We start from the raw sequence: 18,712 nt of genomic DNA on the forward strand, positions 1-18,712 counted from the left end.
GGATGCCAGGGTGCAGACCTGGGCAGTGTCAGGCACCACGGCATCCCCATCCCTCCCGGGGACCTGGGGCAGGGTGCCGTGCTGGGGGCACTGCCAGGCTCGGTGGCATCCTCGATGTCAGGGAGCTGCTGATTTAACAACAGCCCAGAGGCAGCGTCGGGAGCGGCTGGCGTGGAGGCTGCTGCCGGCAGAGCCCGGTCCTGTTCGGCTGCCAGCGCCGGGAGAAGCAGGGAAACAAAAGGATTCAGCAGGGGAGGCAGCGCGGGGCCTGGGCACCGTTGCACCGTCTGGGCACAGGGGATGGGGGCTGCGGGGGGGCTCAGCCCGCTCCCGGGGACCCACCGCCGGGGTCCTGCAACCTGGCACAGCCAAAGCCGGGAGCTCCCGGGGCCGGGCTGAGGGTCACCGGGCCGTGCCGAGCCGGGTGTCCCCGGACGGATTGCAGCACCCCGTGCCGTGCCGAGCCGTGCCGAGCTTGAGGGTGCTTGAGGCTTGCAGCCCCGCCGTGCTGTAGCGAGCTGAGGGTCCCCGAGCAGGTTGCGGCCGCCTGTGCCGTACGGAGCGGAGGATGCCCGGGCGGGTTGCAGCGCGCCCGGTGCCGAGCCGCGCCGTACCGAGCGGTACCGTGCCGTGCCGAGCCGAGCCGAGCCGTGCATTCTCAGGCTCTCCAGCAGGCGCCCGGCCCTGGACATTGTCTGCTGCTCCCGGAGGAAGGGCCCTCCCCGGCCCCCTCCACAATGTGCTCTTCCAGGCGCGGCTCCCCGCGCCCCCCGCCCGGTGCTCCCGCCCCCCGCGGCCCCGCTCCCCTTCCCCCCGCCCCCCTCCGCCGGGCCCCCGCTCACCCCCCCTCCGCCTTTCCCGGCCCCCCCCTCCCACCCCCACCCCCGGGAGCCGGGAGTGACGCGCTCCGCAGCCCGGCCCCTCTCCCCGGGCAGCAGCTGGTTGTCAGCCTCTCCCGAGCGCCGCCAGCCCGGGCCCCCCCCCGCCCCCCCGCCCTGCCTTCGTCCCCCCGCCCCGCGCTCCCCGCCGCGCCGCCGGGCTGGCGCAGGCCGGCAGGCCCCGGGCTCCGCTCCAGGTACGCGCCCGCCCGGTGGGGCTCCGGGACCGGCTCCCGGTGGTGGAACCGGGGCTGGGTTAATGATGGGGGGCGAGGAGGGGGATGGGGAAGGTGATGCGATACACGGGAGGCTCCACGCGGTGCCGCGGGGAGGGGACCGGGAGAAAACCGGGAGGGAAACGGGGAGGGGAGGGGAGAAGGGGGGGGAGGCATCGGCGGGCGGGGCGGGGCGGGGCGGGAGCGGGGGGTGGCCGCGGGGCCCGGCCCCAACTCCGGGGGGGAGCGGCCGGCCCGCCCCCGCTGCCCCGGGAAGTTGCGGGTCGCCTGGCCGGTGGCGGGGAGGGGAAGGGACGGGGAAGGGGGGGGTGGGGGGGGGGAGAGGTTGGCGCGTCCTTCCCGGCGCCCGGCGCGGCTCCCCCTTCCCCGGAAGAGCACAAAAGCGAGGAAGAAAGTGGGAGGAGGCGGCGGCGGGAGAGCTCCGGCCCCAGCGATTCCCGGGTACCGGCCCCGCACCGCCGCTGCCGCCGCCATCGTCGAAGCAGCCCCGGCCCCGGGCGGGGATTGTGCTGGAAATAGCCGCCTCCCTGGAGGTAAAGCCCTACTTACGTGTCAATCCCCGCCGCACGCTGAGCCCCGGCTCCATCGCCGCTGTATTTATTTATTTACCGGGAAAGGGGGTGGGGGGCGGGACAGGGGAGCGGGGATGGATGTTCGCCCGGCTCCCGCCACCTCGCTGCCGTGGGGAGACCCGCCTGGGAACCGCGTCCCCTTGGGGGTGGGGGATCCCCGGCTGCTCAGGGCTGCTCCGCTCGGTCCCTTCTTCCCAAACCGGTTCCCCCCTCCCCGTTCCTTGACACCCCCCCTTCCCGGTGAGGGCAAAGTGCCCTCTCACACCGCGCCGTTCCCGGGCATCGCGACCCCAGCCCCGCCTGTGGAGAAGCAAACGCCTGGGAGCAAGTTCAGGGGAGGGGGCTGCGGGGTACCGGGATTTGGGGGCGGGGGGGGGGGGAAGGAAGGAGTGGGGGGCACATAGCCGGGGCCGGGGCGCTCCGGTTCAGCACCTTCCCGCTGAACAGCAGGAGCGCGGGGGAAGGGGCTGCCGGCTCCCCCCCCTCCCTGCGCAGCATCCCTCCACTTTGGGGCGGTGGGAACACTCCTGGGGAGGGGTTGCCATAAGAAGAGCTCTTGGAGAAGGGGGAGGGGGTGACGAGCCTCCCTTCCTCTCCCATTTGCCGTTCGTCTTTGCAATTAACTCTTTTTGCCCGGTTTTGCGAACTGGCGAATGCTCGGCGGGGTTTTTGTTGTTGTTTTGGAGGTGGCTTTCGGTTCGGGTGGGTTTTCTTTTGCCGCGTCCTGTGGAAATTGGCAGAAACGTCAGCGAAGGGACGTTAAGGGACCTGACAAAGAGCGCTGGGGGGGATGTTCTCTCTCGGGGGGCACCGCACAGCCAAGCTGGCAGCGCAGCCCCCGGCTCAGGGCCAGCCTCCATCCACCCTTGCGCACCAAGGCTTTCGGGGGCTCCTGGAAGCGGTGGGCACGGCGGCGTTTGTGGCTGCGGCATCAATCTTTGACCCGGGGTGTTTTATCTTCCATTAGCCAGCCTTTCTCTGCGCCTGAACTGGTTAAGTTAGGGTCAAATCTGGTTCAATACCTTCTTGGCATGCTCAGAGGGCCGAGTTTAAACAGTGGCTGAGAAGGAGATGAGGCAGCCCTTCCCCAAAGCTCGTCGCCGAGGGTCACGGCGGGGGAGCTGCTGTGCCCCGGCCAGGTTTGGCAGGGCTGGGGGGATGCCTGTGCCGGGCAGGTTGCGGCTGGCACGGCACCGGAGCGGCTCCGGGGGTTGCCAGTCACGCGTTGCCTTTTGTTGACTCTAAAAACAAGGCTGCTTCTGGTGGGAAGCTGAGCGTGGCTGCGCCGGGGAGGTCGCACGGCACACACAGGTTCCTGCTCCGCGGAAGGAAATCCCTTCGGGATGGCTGGGCTGTGGCATGAAAGGACACGTTTTTAAAATGAAAGGACTCAAAGAGAAGAGAAAAATAAACCATCCTGAGACTGGGAGCTGGGAATACGAAGCGTGAGGCACAGCATGTAAATGACTGGAGGGAGAAGGAGAGAGAGAGAGAGAGAGAGAGACTTTGCAAGGCAGTCCCCGGGAAACTGAGCCTGGGTGTAAAAGAAGGAGGTCACTGATAGCCTGGCATACATTTACCAGGCACAGTTGGTCAGAGGAGCAGCTGACCCCCCACCCCCCCGGCCCCACACCAGCCCACGCCGTGGGAGGCTGTTCTCCAGGAAGGAGACACGTCGCTGATGGGTTCAAGCAGTTAAAGCCTCACGGTCCAGAGGTCCTGGTGCTGTTCCTGGATCTGCCAGCGACTTGCTGTGTCCTTGGGCCCGCCAGGGAGGCTGCCAGGCCGTGGGGTTCCCAGCTCTGTGATGGGAGGGAGAAGTTTCCTAACTCAGGAGGGAAGTGGAGAGAGGCTCAGCAGCCGCCTGCACGCGTGGTGCTGGAAGCTCGGGGAGTGGGGAGAGGGAAGTGGGGCAGAAACACGGAGCGGGAGCCCCGCACGCATGAGTGGCTGCCTGGGCTGCGTGGGGCCGGCGGCTGCCGGTGCCTGCGGAGCAGCTGCGGAGCTTGGGCTGGCGATAAGGAGGGGAGCCAGGGGTGGTGGTGCTCCAAACTCTGCGCGGTGCCGGGAGCCCTGCTCCGATGTTTGGGTGTGGTCTGAGAATGCACCATCAGGACCTGACTTCCCCTGGCAGGAGAGGAGCTGCTCACGGATCGCCTGACCCTTGATCGCTCCGCGCCGTGAACGTTGGAAACAAAGCGATGGGACTTTACTGCGGGGCGAGGAGATCCTGTGGAGAGCTGGGCAAGGCAGGAAGGAGGAGGGCGGCAGTGCCAGGCTGCGGGGTTCAGCCCTGGGCCGGCAGCTCGGGGCAGCCACTGCCGCTGCCATCTGTGCCACGAGTGGGGTGGAACAGAAGGAAGAGGCAGCGGGTCCTGAGACAGGGGCTGGTAATGGATTGCCTTCTGTTTTCTAATGAAAGTTTCATTTGAAGTTTGTTTACAGGAAAGAAGAAATTAGCAGAGAGAATTCTCCTGAGGACCCAGAGAGGAAAAAGAATGAGCTGCCTGACTTGCAAGCCAAAAGAGGGTGGAAGGGTAGATTAGATTTACCGTATTGCTCCGAGTCCTGGCTGGTGTTGCTGTGAGAAATGTGTCCTCCTTTGGCAGGGTGGTTGGAGGCTCAGCCTTCAGCCAGGTGCCTGGCACTCGGGGGGGGAGCAGAGCTGCCCACCCAGGCAGGACTTTCGCTCCTGCTCTGCTGTCCTGTGCTTTGCTGATGGGATGTGTGCTGTGCTGCTGGCCCGCTGCGCCGGCTGGCTGAAGCGGGGCTGCTCCTGGGCTGTTCTGGGGCCTCCTGTCCCTGGGATTGGCCCTGGGGTGAGTGGGACAGTGACAGCAGCTGCCACTGGCACTGAGGGGCAGCATGAAGAGGTCACAGTGCTCACCCTGTGGTGCCTCTGAGGGGTGACCTCAGGAGGGATCTTGCTGGTGGCCTCTGGTCCCAGCGAGCTGCGAGGGATGCAGTGGAGGATGGCAGAGCCACAGGGATGAGTGTGGCCAGGGTCATGCTCGAGGTCAGGGCCTTTCTCTTGCTTTAGGGAAGGGGCACAAAGGTGTGAGGGGCTCTTGGGGCACCCTGACGTGGGCAGAGCTATGGGGACTTCCCCAGAGCAGTTCCCACCACTGACTTTGTGAAGGGTTCATCCAGCATGATCAGCTCTGCATTGCCTTGGGGTAGGGTGGGCTGTGCTGGGGGAGCTGTGTGTTTCTGGGGAGCTTGCCCCATTGGCATTTTGACCAAGGATAGTGGTGCTGGGAAGCAAAAGCTCAGCTGAGAAGCAGGGAGTGACAGTGGGGGTGTGGGGAGAGGTCCCACAGCAGCAGCAGGCTCTGCTGGTGGCTGGATCCTGGAGTGGTGAACATGCAATGGCCTTGTTTGACTTGAGTCATTTATAGCTTATCAGTTTCTGCTTTGATACCCAGAGTCTTTCTAATAATAGGCCAGTGCTGGTGCACAGGTTTGTCAGGCACTCCACAGAGCATGTGTGTGCCAGGCATCCTGCGTGGCACCCTGTCCCCGCTGCCCAGCACTGCACGGGCAGCCTGATGCCTCCTGGGCTGCGGTTTGGCTGCCAGGCTTGGGTGTCCTCTGCAGCTGAGCCCCTCAGCCCCCGTGCCTGAGCCAGGGGCTTTCCAAAAACACCACTCCCAGGCCTCCTTCCCTGGCCAGGTGAGAGACTGTGGGCAGCAAGGGCCTTGGCATTTGCATTTGTCTCTTAAGCTCTGACAGTAATCTGGAGTAAGCCTTGGGAAGAAGGGCAGATAGTAGGGTGGCTGCCTCCTGCAAATGCTTGCCATGAAGAGACTATTTATAGTTTGCAACAGGGAGACCTTTGCAGTCCTGCTCCTCTGGGTGCAAGATGGAGTTCCTGGAGGGGCGGGCTGGCTTCATGGCTGCAGTGGCAGCAGTGCTGTCCCCCTGCCTCTGCTGCTCTGCTTGACCTGGGCAGCAGGCTGGCAGCAGGTCTTGGGGGTGGGTGGGGGCTGTCACTGTGTCCCCATTCCATTGATGGGTGTGCATGGGGCTGCTGAGCCAGCCCTCTCTGTCCCTCTGTCTGTCCCTTGGTGCCTGAGAGGTTTCACAAGCTGTAAATTCCAGGAAACTCCCCGGGCTGGGGGCGGGCATGAGCCTGGAGCCAGCAGATGTGGCTGCAGGGATGAGGAGCAGGGAGGAGAAGCACAAACCTGCCTTGAAAGACATTTGTTTGTTGACAATAAAAGCTGTCAGCCAGCAGTGGGCAGGCAGGGCACTTTATGAGGCACAGAGCAGGTTGAAGGGTGCCTGAGTTGCTTCTTACATGGAAAAGGAGCAGGGGGCTCTGTTTTATCTGAGAACCAAGGACGCACCAGGGGAAAAAATCCTCAGAGGAGAGAGGTTGGAAGCCTTGGAAATGTTTCTAGTGGGAGGACAGTGCGGTTGGAAGTGGTTCTGGAAACGTTTTTGGTGCTCCCCTGCACCCCAGGGCTCTGGGTGAGGTCTCTGCCCCTCGCTGAGGGATGAGAGCAGGGAGAGGAAGGAGATAAAAGGATCAGCAGCGGGCCCATGGAACACGTATCTGCTTCCTCCCAAGCTGCCTGGCGGAGAGTTCAGCCCAGGGAGGTCCTGCAGCCCCTCCTCTCATTCAGGAGCTCACTGCTGCCTCTCTGATGATGGTTTTGAAATCCTGTGGCTGACCTTTCCGGCGCTGGAAGCCATCCAAGGGCTGTGTCTTGAAGTACTGTAAAGGTTAGTGAGGAGGGAGAGAGAGAGGGAGAGAGAGAGGGAAAGGGGAAAACGTCCTTCCAGCCGCGGGAGTGGGAGAGAGGAATGTCATCTATGCCACCAGGGAGCAGGCCAGGAGCCCCAGCTGGGTGTCCTTGGCTCGCTGGGATCCTCACTCCCCCTGCCCCCTGCCAAGGTGTGTGCTGTCAGCTTCGATCAGGGCACAGGAGTGATATCCCTTTGGAGGAGCAGTCCCTGGGGGCTATGCTGGAGCACAGCCTCTGCAGCATCGGGGGAGAAGAGACCTCGTTGCTCTCTACAACTCCTTGAAAGGAGGGTGGAGTGAGGTGGGGGTTGGTCTCTTCTCCCTAGTACCAGGTGATAGGGTGAGAGGAAGTGGTCTGAAATTGTGCCAGGGGAGGCTTAGGCTGGAGAGGAGGAAAAAATTCTTTGCTGCAAGAGTGGTCAGGGCCTGGCACAGGCTGCCCAGGGAGGTGGTGGAGTCCCCAGCCCTGGAGGGGTTCCAGAAACCTGTGGCCATGGCACCTGGGGCCAGGGTTTGGTGGCCGTGGTGGTGCTGGGCTGAAGGTTGGACTGGATGCTCTCAGAAGGCTTTTCCAGCCCAAAGAGTTCTCTGATTCTGTGATCAGGCAGCACAGGCCCAGTGCTGCTGTCCAGATCTGCCCCACTGCCCTCTCCCCACCGGTGCCCCTCCTCTGGGCGATGCCTCCCGCAGCAGCTGCCTCCGAATAACCTGAGGTGTGCTGGGGGCTGTCTGATGGAGCTCCCTCCCCGCCCCCCGCCCTCAGCTCCTGCGCGCTGCTGCCTTGCCAGGAGCAGGCTGGGGTGGATGGAGATTAAAGGGTAAACTGCAGGGCTCAGCCATCCGCTCCTACAGGATGCGAGCTCTTTCTAATTGTCCTCAATTAGAGACAGTGCCATTGCTCAGGCTCTTCAGGCAGGAAGCAGAGCCCGGCCCGTGGCCTTGGCGAGCTCCGAGGGGCCAGCAGCAGCGCTCTTGGGGGAGGCAGGAGCCGCTCGATTGTTTTTAGGAAGGAGAGCTGCAGAGGGAGATGTCCAAAGCCGCCGGAGAAAGGAGGAAAGAAAACAGCTCAGCCGCTTAACCCTTTCCTGCTTGCCTGCAGGATGAGACCTCGGTGAGCAGCGAGGACTTTGATATGAACGACTCCACATGGATCTCAGCTGACCAGCACCTGAACTCCAGCCTGAGCCCCAGCCAGGACGAGAGCATGCGCAGCCCTCAGCCCCTGCCCGGCCATGAGGACGGTGAGTGCCCCCCGCCCGCCGCCGCCCCCACCCCCGCTCCCCCCGCCGCCCCTGCCCGCCCTGCCTCGCCGCCTCGTTAAACATTAACCAGCGCCCTCTGCTCAGGTGTCCCACCTGTGGGGTGGATTTCATCTCAGCGTGGAAGCAGCACTGCCTCCCAGGCTTTGCCCTGCAGCTTTTGGGTCCCTGCTGGGAGCTGGTGGTCCTCACGTGGGGGGGGTCTGACTCCCAGCTCCTCTGGCAAGCGGTCGCCAAAGCCTCCTCCTAAGGCTGCAGGTTGTTGGTGTCTGGGTGTAAGGAGGAGAGCCCTGCTGGTCCTGAGCCGTGAGCTGGGTGCAGGAAGGGTGCCAAGGAGCGAAAGCTGCTCCTTAGATGGTGGCTGGGAGCCCCCCCAGGCAAGAAGTGTGTCACCTCCAGGAGCCAGGAGTGATGGGAGGACATCTCCCCGCTGCGGGGGCAGGTGGTTGGAAGGGGCTGGAGGTGGCACAGATGGGCTGGGTGGAAGAGCTTGGAGGGAGCTGCTGTGTTGTTTGTGTGAGGCACACTGGGTTAACATAAAAGAGCAAGTAAATAAATGCTGCAGAAGTAGGAGCTGGGGTCAGGGTTCATCTCCATGATGCTTGGAAGGGTTCGGTGGTTGGACTGTTGCTGGCTTTTGCTCAAGAGGTTGAGTCCCTCATTGTCCCCAGCCCAGCTGCTGCTGCTGCTGGGAGAGTGGGAAGGGAGCGGAGGAGTCGAGGGACAACATGGGCTGGGTTGGTGCTGCTTTAAGGAAGGGGACTGGAGAACCACCCTGGAGGAAAGAAAGGGCTTTTGTGCTGGCAGGTCTCCCTGGGGTGGCTTTCAGCTGCTTGTGTGGTCAGCAGCAGGGCCAGCAGAGACAGCAGGGACACTGCTCCCTTCAGCCCCTTGCCCTGTGGCACTTCAGTGCCTGCAAGTTTCTCTGAACTGCTGGTTTGAGCTAACTGGGACCAGCCCTGGGACCAGCCCTGGGACCAGGCAGCCTTGGGGAGGATGTGAAACCTGAGCCAGCTGCACCATGACCCTGTCTGGTGGGCCAGGGGGTGGCAGCCCTGCTGGTGCAGGGTGCAGGCTGTGGCAGGAGGGAAGGTGTTTTGGTGGGAATCCATCTGAAGTGTTCAGGTCTTCAGGACCAGGCTGCAGCCCTGGCCCTGGGCATGCCCTGCCTCACACCCACCACCTGGCCAGGCCTCTCCATCCCCTCCCTGAACTTTGCCATTCTCCCATTGGGAAGTTTTGGGCTGGGGGCTCATCCCTCACTCCCATCTCGGGTGGCCTGGTCTGGATCCCTTCTCTGGACACTGTTACTCCACAGGAGAGTGATTTAATGAGGCCCTGGTGTGTGTAGGCAAATCAAGGTGTCCTCACTCCAGCTGAATCCTCTCTCTCTGCCCTCTCAGGGAATGTTTTCCATTCCCATGCCCTGTGGTTGTTTTTTTCCTTTCCTTTGGGACAGGTGTCCTCTTTGAGGCCCTGCTTGGCTCCTTTCCTTTCTTCTCTATGGTTCAGTGGTGAGCAGTTAAGGCACAAATAGTCCCTTCCTGTTGTGTGTGGGATGCCAGCGTCCCAGGGTGGGCAGGAGGCTCAGCCAGGTGGGTTTGGCAGGTCAGAAGTGATGGAGTGAAAGGGTAAGTGAGCCAAGCCCAGGGTTGCCAACAAGAGCCATCAGGAAAAAGGCCTGGATTAGGATTTCCATCAGGCTGTCCTTCTTCAGGAGGCATTTCATGGGCCTGAAAGGGGTGGTTGTCCCTCTGGGGAAGGTCCATGTGCTGCAGTGGAGCTCTGAAACACAGGTTAATGCTGCTGGGGTGAAAGCCCTGGGTCAGTCCCTCTGCCAGACCAACACTCCCACTCAGGAGTGAGTGGGAAGGAGGGGGATGAGAAGGGAAGGAGGAGGATGGAGCAACCCAGGAGGACAGTGAGTGGTCAGAGATGAGGAGCAGGGAGTGGAGAAGGAGCATGGAGCTCAGGGAAGGCAAGGAAGGGAGTGTGCATGAACCAAAGTGTTGAGCACTCTTCAGCTTCTCCTCTTCAGCCAGGAAAGCCTTTTGGTTTGGAAGCAGATATGTTTTACCAGGTTGCCACTGGCTTGCTGAGGCTGTGCTCATGAGACTTGCCCAAGGAATCACCTAAATGTGAGGAGCCAGCCTGTGTGAGCTGCTGCTCCTCACAGCCCAGCCAGCCAAGGTGCCCTGCACAGAGAACCTGGCAGCCAAGGGCTCTGCTTGATGAACTCCAGGTCCAAACTGGATGTTCAGCCTTGTCTCTTGCACCCAGCTGGCCACCATGCCCCACAGCAGCCCCACAGAGCTCCAGCCTTCTTCCACCAGCTGTGGGAGGTGCAGCCAGGGATGCAGAAAGCTGGACTCAGCTCCAGGTGTCCCAGCACAGGGGGGGCAGGTTGCACACTGAGTTCTTCAGTCAGGAGCTTGCTCAGGACTCTCCTCCCTCTGGAGATCCTTTTGACTTCCTAAGTTGTTGCTGCCTGCTGCTGGGGATGGACAGGATGCTTGGGGTGGTTCTTCTGTGAAAGGCTTCCTAAAGTATAAAGCTTTAATGAAGAGCTGCCTGGTGGGAGGGCGAGTGGTGTCATCTGACAGGCTGGGTGAAAACTGCCCTTAAAGCACCCCAGCAGCAGCTCCAGGTCTGGGGTTCTCTGAGCAGAGCAGAGGTGGGAGAGCAGGGAGCCACCATCCCATGCTCTGATCCTCAGGGCTCTGCTACAGAGCAGCTCAGGTGAAAGCCAGCACCGTGCCCACAAGCCTTGGCCCAGAATAGCCACACAGTGTCAGCCCTTGGGCCAGCAGGAGAAGAAATTAGACCTAATAGGTCTCTTCTCCCTAGTCTCAGGTGATAGGGTGAGAGGAAATGGCCTGAAGCTGTGCCAGGGTTAGGAGGCTTAGGTTGGAGAGGAGGCAAAATGTCTTTGCTGAAGAGTGGTCAGGGGCTGGCCCAGGGAGGTGGTGGAGTCCTCAGCCCTGGAGGGGTTCTAGAAACCTGTGGCTATGATGGCACTTGGGGCCAGGGTTTGGTGGCCATGGTGGTGCTGGGCTGCTGACTGGGCTGGATGCTCTCAGAGGCCTTTTCCACCCCAAACAGTTCTGTGGTGCTGTGATCCTGAGGGACTGTGGTGGGAGGGGGACACAGAAGGCAGCGTCCCGCAGCAGAGCCGGCTTCCTGCAGGGCTGGAGGGCCCATGGTGGGACACAGGACACGGGACACAGTGCCAGTTCAGAGCAGTGACTCCCACACACTCCCTGGCCCCTTCCATTTTCCTTTGTTGCTCATGCCCCGGGCCCGGCAGGGGCCACGTGCAGCTCCCCGCTCCGGCCCTTCCCCGTCGGATGTTGCTCACCGCGTCCCTGCCCGCAGGAAGCAGCAGCAGGGGCAGCAGCAGCAGCTCTCTGCTGCTGGAGTGGAGCTATTGTGCAGGACATCCTGGAAGGACACATCTGTGGGAGCCAGCACACGTCTGGAGCGGAGCCACCCTGAGAGCTGCCACGTCTCGCTGGCCCCTGTGCCCCTGGAGGTGTCCTGTGCCCGCTCCCAGCAGAGCACAGCAGCCTGCTGCCTGCCCTGGGCTGGCTGCAGGGGGTCCCAGGTGGAGTCTGTCCATCTGCAGAGCTTGTCTGCACCCAGGGGGCAGCTCAGAGCTCCAGAACCTCCCAGCTGGGTCTGGTGTGTGGGGCTGAGTGAGGATTCCCCCCACGGGCAGGCTGTGACCTGCTGGTGGGTGCAGTGCCCTTAGGAAGCAAGCAGGGAGCAGAGCCCCAGAGCCCTGGTGGAAGTGACTTGGCAAAGCTCTGAGCTCATGAGGAAGACATCTCCATGGTGTCCTCTAGTAGGACATATCTTGCTTCCTCCCTGGCCATGCCCCCTGCTCCATCACCCATCCTGCCTGCAGGCAGGAGCTGCTGCTCCTCACCCATCCTACCTCATCCCCCTGAAGAGCAGCTCCTGGCTGTGGGATCTGCTTCCCCTGGCATGAGGAGCATGGGGCTGCTTCATGGGACTGTGTTGGGACAGGTCCCCTTCCAGCTGAGGTCCTGGCTTGAGTGGCAGTGTCCCTGCTGAGCCTGCTCTGCCCGGAGCAGCAGTGGCTAATCCAGACCTTGGAGAAAGGACTTTCATAACCTACTTAGCAGGGGAGGCACACACTGCTCAGGGGCATCCCTGGAGGCAGCTGGCTGGGAAGGATCCTGGGTGCTGGGGACACCCCTCAGGGAGTGTTCCAAGGAGGACATGCAGGCAGGAATTGCTCTGGGATGCTGTCCTGGGAGTAGCTAGGGCACGTTGTTCTTCTGGACAGCCTGTCCTGGGTCTGGCTGGGACAGAGCTGAAGGGTTCCCAGCACAGCAGGCTCTTGGTGGCACTTGTTCTGCAGCTCTGGGCCACATCTGTGTTAGACCTGGAGAAAAGGAGGCTGAGGGGAGACCTTCTGGCTCCCTGAAGGGAGGTTGGAGCCAGGTGGGGATTGGTTTCTTCTCCCAGGGAAAGTGATGGGACAAGAAGAAATGTTTGCCCCAGGAGAGGTTTAGGTTGGTCATGAGGAACAATTTCTGTCCTTTGAGTTGTCCAGGCCTGGCCCAGGCTGCTCAGGGCAGTGGTGGAGTCCCCATCCCTGGAGGGGTTTCAAAGCTGTGGTGCTGAGGGCCATGGTTTGGTGGTGCCCTGGGGTAAGGCTTGGACTCCATCATCTTAAAGACCTCTTCCAACCACAAGGGTTCTGTGGTTCTCCTTTGTGAGATGCCCACTCTGTGCTGCACAGCACCAGGTTCCCCACACCACTGACCTGGCAGAGGGCTTCCTGGGGAGGAGAGCAGCCCCTTAGCAGGCATGGTCCAGAAACCAGGCTGGTGCTGGCACAGCCAGGACCTGCAGGACCTCCCCAGCCTCCTGCCAGGCTCCATCCCCAGGGCAGCCTCGCTCCACACCTGCAGCTCCCTGGCAGCTGGCATCTGCCCATGGAGCCTTGGCACCCTCCTGGCTGCCCCCAAGCAGGGTGTCTCACCATGGGCAGCATCAGGTGTCACAGATCCCAGTTCCCTTCCACCCCTGGGGCTTTCCTCCTCTCTTCTCATTCCTGCTCCAGGTGACCACAGGCACCCCTTTGCCAGCCCCAGGGAAGGTCCAGCAGGCACCTGGGCACAGTCTGATGGCCACTGCCAAGGGTGGCCTGCAAGCTGCTTGCTTTTTGGGTGGAATCCTCACAGCTTTTGATGGTTCTTGCCCTAGTGCTGGGTTTGACCCTCCTGGAAGCCCCAGCTCAGAGCCTGAGCAAAGCCTAGGGCCAGCATCCAGCCTCTACAGCAGCTGGATGTGACCTTAACTTGCCTTCCTCAGCCACAAATTGCCTCTGGATGTCCCCATGCTGTGCTGTCCTGGTGGCAGAAGTCAGCCAGCATGACCCTGCCCTGGCTGGGTCTGGGCTGGTGGCTGTGTCCCCTGTCACCTCTTGCAGGGGCCTCCCTTTGGTGCCCTTTGGAGAGCAGGGCTGAGGAGTGCAGCAGGGACACTGGGGGGCTGTGGTGGCTTCTGGGCTGGGCTTGGGGCTGGTCCAGGCTCTGCTGGGTTGGATGCTGCTGGTGCATGGAGCAGAGGTTTTGCTGTGTGGAGGAGCTCTTCCTTGGTGTGGAACAGAGGATCTGCAGGCTGCTGGGCAGGCAGTGCTGCCTGTGCCCCCATCTGCCCCCCACACACACTCGAAGGGGTCAGCAGGGTGAGCCCCACGGGGTGTCCCTTGCCTGGGAGGGGTGGCTTGGGCACTGTCCCTGCTCTGGGGGTGAGCAGCAGGGTCTGTGCCGGCGGCAGGGCAGCTCTGGAGGCAGCAGCTCAGCACTGAGCCTGCCCAAAGCCACCAAACCTGTTTGTTTGTTTGGCATGGGGAGAGGCAGTGCCCAGGCAGTGCTGGGCCACGGCGTGCCCCCTCCCTGCGGCGGGCCCGGGGCGGCTGCCAGCAGTGGTGGCACAAGGAGAGGCTTGGTCTGTGCCACCTCCTTCCCTGCTGCGTGGGGAGGAGAAGGGTTGGCCCAGAGCAGGGGTGGCAAGGCTGCTGTCCTCCCTGGCAGCTGCCAAGCTTGGGTGCGTGGCAGCGAGCGCCGTGGGGCCGGCGGGGTGGGGTGCTGGTGCCAGAGGGAGCTGCTGGGCAGTGGAGCTGGGGGGAGATGGCACCGAGGGGCACCTTTGATGGCGAGGGAGGGGGAAGCTGGCTGCACAGCGCTGCCTTGTGCCCGGCCCTGCCAGATGTCTGGCTGGTGGAGGGCTGTGGGCGAGGGCAGAGCCCAGGGAGGGAGCGGTGGACACCCTGTGTGGGACAGGAGGAGGTTTGCGTTAACCATGCAGGCAGGAAGTGGAGAGCTCGGACTGGACCCTGGCCAGTCCCGCCGCTCCGTGGCCCCCAGCAACATTCCTTTTCTTCTTCCTTGCACATCTTGGAGGCCATCAGCTGGGCAGGGCCTGGAGGAAACGGGCTGCATGCTCCAGCCCCAGCAGCTCTTGCAGGGTGGCCATGGCTCTCCTGCCACTCCCTGCCCAGCTGTAGCTGCAGGAGCCCTGATCCGGGGCGTGGGGTCCTGGGTGCAGGATCGCAGAATCCTTTGGGCTGGAAAAGACTTCCCCGAGTCCAGCTGGCAGCCTAGGACCACTGTGGCCTTTAAACCACGTCCCAGAAGCTCTTGGTGGTGGGGGGCAGGACCCCTGGCCACGAGTGCTGGGGTGCTGCTCACTTGTGCCTAACAAAGGTGGTGCTGCCCCCCCAGCCGTGCTGCCCCGCGGGGCCCCTCTTGCCACTAGGGCTCTGTAATTTGTAGCAGGGTCCCTTCCTCGCAGCTCTCCTCCTCCTCCCCTGCTCCCTCCTTCCTTCCCTCCCTCCCCCCCCTTCCCCCCCCCCCGGTCTCTTTTGTGAGTGAATAATTTATGGCACTTTTCATCCTCCTGGCTGTTGTTGCAGGCAGGCAGCGGTGGGATGCTCTGCGCCCTCCCTGCGGCCGCTGCGGGGCTGGCTGTGCAGCTCCAGCCCCCGCTGCTGGGGCCAGGCTGGCTGGGGCTGGGGCTGGGGCTGGGGCTGGGGCTGGGGCTGGACCACTCCCCTCCCATCAGCCGTGGGAAGCCTCAGGTGTGGGAGCAGCAGCCTCAGCCTCAGCCTCTGCCTCTGCCCCGCTGGCTGTGGGCAAGCGGAGCGGGCGAGGGCCAGGGCTGGCGGCGGCTGAGTGGCGGTCCCCAGGGTATCCAAGGGTCACTGGTGGGACCTGGTGGTAACTGTGGTGCCTGAGGCCACGCAGGCAGGTGGGAAGCAGCTGAGGGAGCCTGTCCCCAGCGCTGCCCCGTGGGCTGTGGCCGGGGCAGGGGCAGGCCGGGCAGCCCCCAGCCCACCGGGCGGCGCGGGGCTGCGGCGAGGTTTCCGTGGGCCGCTGGCTCTTGCATAAGCTCATTGTTTCCTGAGTCAAAAGAGGTTTTGTCTCCACTCTGGAGATGTGACAGGAGGAGGAACAATTTGCCCCATTCATCTTGGGCCCTGCCTTTGGCGAGCGGCGCGGTGGCCTGCGCTGGCAGAGACGCTGGAGCCCGAACCGCTGCCCCGCCATGAAAGCCCCTCCCCGGGAGCAGGTGTTGGGAATCGCCCCTTCCCCTCCTGATCCCTGCAAATCCAGCCCCACAGAAATCAAGGATAATCCAGCAGCCTCTTCAAAATGAAAACGCTGAGCCCTGATTAATTCATTTAATAAGTGACTGATCCCCCCCCCCCCACCACCACCCCTCCTCTTCCTCCCCCCCAGCGCCGCGGCCCAAGGAGCCATTTTGCTTCTCGCTCTCCTGGGCTGGGCCACCGCTGGGGAGATGATGCTGAGGCTGCAGCACAGGCAGCAGGCAGCTTCCTGGTGGCCTCCTCCTCGCTGGCTTGGCCACCACCGTGGGGATGAGGAGGGCAGAGCTCTGGGGAGGGGAGGGGGGTGGTGGCTCAGGGCTGGGCAGCCTCCGTGGGGCTCGCCAGCATCCCCTGCTCAGGGCTGGGGTCTCCTCCATCTCTGTCCCGTGGAGGATTGGGCTGGGGAATGAAGTATTCCAACTGGAGGATCAAGCCAGTTCCAAGTGACATTGTTTTTCCAGTTCCATCTGCTTCAATTAGGGCCTGGGGGTGGAGCAGGGGGGCTCCCAATTATCCTCATTAGAGGGGCTCCTCGTGCAGCCCAGCTCCAGCCGCGAGCGGGGAGCTCACTGGGCTCCTGCTGCTAGGTGATGATGATGATGATGAATAAATTCATGGCCTGGCTCACCTGCTGCTGCTGAGCCCTGCTCCCCAGGGGTGCTTTGGGCACCCTCTGGCACCAAACCTCTCCAGGCTCACAAGTTTTGGAGGGTTTGTTACCAAAGCTGTGGCTCTCTGGGAGCGTGGCCAGCGCAGCTCGCTGTCCTGCTGAGTGGGAGCCTAAACCTTGCTCCTGCCACCCAGGCAGCTTCTGCTGCTTCTCCCCCAGCGTCCTGCTGCACTGCACAGGGCTTGCTGTGGGCTGGAGGTGTCCTGCTGCAGCTGTGTGGGGAGCAGCAGCAGCAGCAGCATGGGCACCATCCCATCCACAGCGACCAGGAGAGTGCAGTGCTCCCAGCTGAGCCCCTCTGCCTGTTCAGGCTGGCTGAGGCCATTCCCTTGCAGACCAAGGACCTTGGCACTGCAAATTTGTGGCTGTTTCTCTGCCCACGAGAGTGAGAGTAACCCTTTGCTTTCTGTGCTGAGCTGCTGGGGGAGCAGCACCTCTGAAAAGGTAGAAGACAGACAATTACCTGCACCCAGTGGCTTTCAGACCTTGTTACTTGCCTCTCTTCATCCTTGGCTTCAGTTGCTCTTGCAGTAGGTGCTGATCCCTTCTGTTGGGTTCCAGTCTCATGTTCCCATTCCACCTGGACAGGTTTCTGAGCACACCTCCTCCCCTTTGCTTTCATTACCTCTTGGCTGTAGCAACCCCAATGCAGAGGGGTTGGGTAAGATCCTGGTTTGCAGCTGCCCTCGGTGTTTTGTGCAGCAAAACCAAAACAACCCCAAAACCTGAGACATTGTGAGGGTGGGGGAGGCCCAGACCTCACCCCCAGGATCTTGTGTGATGTGAGCAGGCAGGGCAGGAGTGGCACTGCCAATGGTGATGGGAGCTGCAGGGACCAGGGCAGAGCGGGGGGCTGGGGGGAGGCTGGAGGTGGTTGGGCCAGGGCAGAGCAGGATACCCAGGGAGGGGTGGAGGTGTCCAGGGCAGGCTGAGGATGCTCAGAGCAATGTAGGGATGTCCAGGGCTGGTTGATGATGTCTGAGGCAGATTGAGGATGCTTAAGAGTGTGTTGAAGATGCTCAGAGCAAGGCAGGGATGTCCAGGGCAGATTGGGGCTGTCTGAGGCAGGTTTAGGATGCTCAGAGCAGTGCAGGGATGCCCAGGGCAGGGTAGGGATGCTCAGAACAGGTTGGGGATACTCAGAGCAGTGCAGGGATGCTCAGGGCAGGGTGGGGATGCTCAGAGCAGTGCAGGGGTGCCCAGGGCAGGTTGAGGATGCTCAGAGCAGTGCAGGGATGCCCAGGGCAGGTTGAGGATGCTCAGAGCAGTGCAGGGATGCCCAGGGCAGGGTAGGGATGCTCAGAACAGGTTGGGGATACTCAGAGCAGTGCAGGGATGCTCAGGGCAGGGTGGGGATGCTCAGAGCAGTGCAGGGGTGCCCAGGGCAGGTTGAGGATGCTCAGAGCAGTGCAGGGATGCCCAGGGCAGGGTGGGAATGCTCAGAACAGGTTGGGGATGCTCAGAGCAGTGCAGGGATGCCCAGGGCAGGGTGGGGATGCTCAGAGCAGTGCAGGGATGCCCAGGGCAGGGTGGGGATGCTCAGAGCAGTGCAGGGATGCTCAGGGCAGGTTGAGGATGCTCAGAGCAGTGCAGGGATGCCCAGGGCAGGTTGAGGATGCTCAGAGCAGTGCAGGGATGCCCAGGGCAGGGTGGGGATGCTCAGAGCAGTGCAGGGATGCTCAGGGCAGGTTGAGGATGCTCAGAGCAGTGCAGGGATGCCCAGGGCAGGTTGAGGATGCTCAGAGCAGTGCAGGGATGCCCAGGGCAGGGTGGGGATGCCCAGGGCAGGTTGAGGATGCTCAGAGCAGTGCAGGGATGCCCAGGGCAGGGTGGGGATGCTCAGAACAGGCACTGGTACAATCTGCTCCCAGGTGACATCCCTTTCGGTGCCCCTTGCCTGGCAGCAGGTTTGTGGTGTGGAGATTCCCCCAGCCCCCACTCTGCACAGGCAGCCGTGCAGGGGGCTGCCTGTGCCCCAAGGAGGTGGCAGGGGGTGGCTGCCATTGGCCTGGGGCCGAGTGCTGATTGGTGCTGCGCCGCTGTTGCTGTGCTTGTGCCCAGGCTGCCGGCAGGGCCTGGCATGTGCCTCCTGCCTCTGTGCAGGGGAATAATTCTCCTTAATCCTTCTGAGAGGCATCTCTGGATGAGGCAGGAGCCTCCCTCTGGGAGCCCCATCTCGCCTGGCGTGGAGAGCAGAGCAGGGGGAGGGAAGGACCAAGGATGGCTGCTGCCGTCCCACTGGCAGGGCCCCCAGCCCCCTGCACGCTGCCAGCACCTCTGCAGTGCCCAAACCGAGGGTGCTGGGTCTGGCTGTGCCCAAACCGAGGGTGCTGGGTCTGGCTGTGCCCAAACCAGGGTGCTGGCTGCACCTCTTGGCAAGGCATGTGTGGAGCAGAGAATCCCACAGAGCAGGCACTGGAGCAAAACCCAAGGGGGCCCAAGAGCGCCAGCCTCTGGTGAACCCCCAGGTGTGGGGCAGGAGGTGGCAGTGCCATTGGCATCCTGGTCCTCTAGGTAGGGCTGAGCCAGCAGCAGAAGCCCTGCTGCCATGGTCTGGGCAGCAGCCACTTGCCCAGTCCCCGTTGCTGTGGCACAGGGGCAGGAGATAAGTGCTGGTCCCAGGAGGTGGCTCAGAGGGTGTCCCAGGGTGGTGATGGCTGCTGAGCTCCCCCAGAAGCCCTAAAATCCCTGGCACATGA

The 18,712-nt window shown here is 62.7% G+C and overlaps 1 protein-coding gene across 3 annotated transcripts in view; it reads left to right on the forward strand.

The window, feature by feature from the left end:
- The window catches only part of NOL4L (nucleolar protein 4 like), a 71,634-nt gene that overhangs the window by 40,035 nt on the left and 12,887 nt on the right, over positions 1-18,712 (forward strand). Inside the window, exons 1-2 of one of the 3 annotated variants that reach the window (XM_068150200.1) lie at positions 1,369-1,647; positions 7,536-7,677. In XM_068150200.1, the coding sequence (XP_068006301.1) occupies positions 7,569-7,677 (109 nt within the window). In that variant the 5' untranslated portion in view covers positions 1,369-1,647; positions 7,536-7,568. Of the gene's footprint in view, positions 1-1,368; positions 1,648-7,242; positions 7,255-7,535; positions 7,678-18,712 lie in introns of those variants that run through there. The other 2 variants (XM_068150201.1, XM_068150199.1) reach the window with 2 other exon arrangements.

This window comes from Melanerpes formicivorus, unplaced genomic scaffold (assembly GCF_026170545.1).
Source record: "Melanerpes formicivorus ecotype bairdi unplaced genomic scaffold, bMelFor1.0.p_v2 SCAF_19, whole genome shotgun sequence".
NCBI lineage: Eukaryota > Metazoa > Chordata > Aves > Piciformes > Picidae > Melanerpes > Melanerpes formicivorus.